This window comes from Loa loa, assembly GCF_000183805.2.
Source record: "Loa loa unplaced genomic scaffold supercont3.597, whole genome shotgun sequence".
Lineage (NCBI taxonomy): Eukaryota > Metazoa > Nematoda > Chromadorea > Rhabditida > Onchocercidae > Loa > Loa loa.
Window position 1 is genome coordinate 546 of NW_018108777.1, and position 2,384 is coordinate 2,929.

At 22.5% G+C, this 2,384-nt stretch overlaps 1 protein-coding gene across 1 annotated transcript in view; it reads right to left on the reverse strand.

Moving 5' to 3' along the window:
• Positions 1-983: 983 nt before the first annotated feature.
• Positions 984-2,384, reverse strand: part of LOAG_18863 (hypothetical protein) — a gene marked incomplete at both ends in the record, with an annotated part of 2,773 nt that continues 1,372 nt past the window's right edge. Inside the window, 2 exons of the mRNA XM_020451525.1 lie at positions 984-1,083; positions 1,936-2,096. Of these exons, the coding sequence (XP_020304682.1) occupies positions 984-1,083; positions 1,936-2,096 (261 nt within the window). The remainder of the gene's footprint in view (positions 1,084-1,935; positions 2,097-2,384) is intronic.

The window sequence follows — 2,384 nt, forward strand, 5'->3', positions numbered from 1 at the left end:
TAATTACGACATTTTCACTTAATGTTAAATATATGATTTCATCATTAATGTACTACCAACATTTAGCAATAACCTTATCATAATGATAGATTTTTGCAAACTGTGAAGAAAATGAGCCTTAACTGTTTTTTATTTTTTATTTTTAAAATTGCATTATAAGCAATAAGTGAAAGTAAATAATAAAATAAATTATTCATTAAAAATTCAACAAGAAGGTTTCCGAGAAAATCAATGAAAATTAAAAAATTAAGATAAAGAGAAAATGAAAAATTTGAAAATTTGAACTTGGAAAAGTTCAAAAAATTAGAAAATTTAGTACTGAAAAAATTTATGTGATAATTCATATTGGCAAAATAAATAATTCACTTGCACTACATGACTTTATATTTTAATCAGTTGAGCGAAATCTTTTATGATCCGGTGAAATTCAGTTTTTCCGGAAATCGTATTTTTATTTGATTCCAAAATAAAAAATATTTTTGAGATTTTTGAAAGTTATCCTCAAAATTCCTCGTCATATTCCTATCATTTAATCACTATGTTTAACATACAGAGAATCCATTTATCATATTTCCATGCAATTTTTGTCTTTTTTGCTTTTTTTATCTTTCCTTAACCAAATTTAAAATTTTTGCTCGAAATATTTAAAAAGAAAAAAGGAATTTCCAAGAAAACATTTTTCCCAATAAAAGTTTAAAATGCAAATTTTACAGAGTAGAAAAGATGAGTATTTGCTTTGCAAAGATGTCAAATAAATCAAAGTTTCACTGAATGTGATTTCTTGAAATAAAAAAAAAATTGCAAAATATGCATTTGGAAGAAATCGAAATAAAAGAAAATAGAATTCCACTTATGTTTCATTTTATTTCAAATTAGAAATGCAGTTTGTGGGAAAAAATAAAAACGCTAATTAGTAGTTTAAATGAAAAAAAGAAAATTAAAATCAAATTTTAGTGATGAAAAAAACAAGCTGATAATTCCATTTAATCAGTATAAAATGGATATTTCGGAGCAAATTTAGTATCACCATAATGTATGCGTTCTTGATCTTCTGATATATCAACTTCACCAAAAAGTGATTGTCTGCAATTATTGCTAAATTGAAAATCTAAAATAAAACTATTATTGAAATTATCAATTTAAAGCTATTAATAGCAATTAATTTAGGAAAGTAACAAAAAATTTATGATAAAAATTAGGACGAATGATTTTAATAAAGACATTTAAATAAATCTTGTTTTAATAAAGATAATTAGATAAATCATATTTTAATAGAGATAATTAAATAAATCTTAGTTTAATATAGATAATTAAATAAACATATTACATACATCATAGCTAATTTGATACGTTTTGAAAAAAGCTAACTTGTAGTTAATTTGTACAAGCAATTTTTTTCTTCCACTTTTTAAATGATTTATCACTCAAATAAATTAAATGATTTGATAATTTTAGTTTTACATAAAAATTTTGAGGAATGAAAAAATAGCAAAAATTATTATATTCGAAAACAGAAGAAAAATTGCAATTAAGCATCGTTAGCAAAAAAAAAGGATTTTAGGACTGAAATTACTGATAGAATTTTATTTCGCTTTAAAAATTACTTTTTTTCGCATGCAATTTAAGAATTGTCAAAAAATGACAAAATTTTATCAGCATACAATTCGTGTGACACATAAATTAATTTTGGTCACATCAATTTTTTGTTTGATTAACCGATCATAAAATTTCGGCAAAAATTCAAATTTCTCAATCACTAATACGATTGATTATGTAATTAAGAATTGGGGGAGGGGGAGGGGGGGGAAAAACTCTTGACAAGTACTTTTTTCAAGTTTTAATTCAACTTTTTCACCTTTTTAAAAGGTAAAATTATGATTACTTACTCTGTTTTCTATTAGCTGCAAAATGCAAAATGAATTATTACTCAATTACCTGTAATATGGATTTGGAAGTTTTGGATAAAGTTCACTCAGAATAGAGCTTGGTATACGTACACGTTTCTTGGACAATAACATCATTTCCATATCTGGGCTTAATTCATCCGTTTCGCCCGTATCATCCAATGTTTGACCATTTTCAGCTGTTACTGTAACCTAGCAAAAAAGAAAAGTCTTCCAAATTAAAAAAAATAAAATTTCCATATTGAAATGTTATTTAACAAGAAGTATACTACCATAAATGGATCAGCGATAATAAAAATGAATACTAATTTAAAATTCTAATTTATTATTATTATTATTATTATTATTATTATTATTATTATTATTATTATTATTATTATTATTATTATTATTATTATTATTATTATTATTATTATTATTATTATTATTATTATTATTATTATTATTATTATTATTATTATTATTATTATTATTATTATT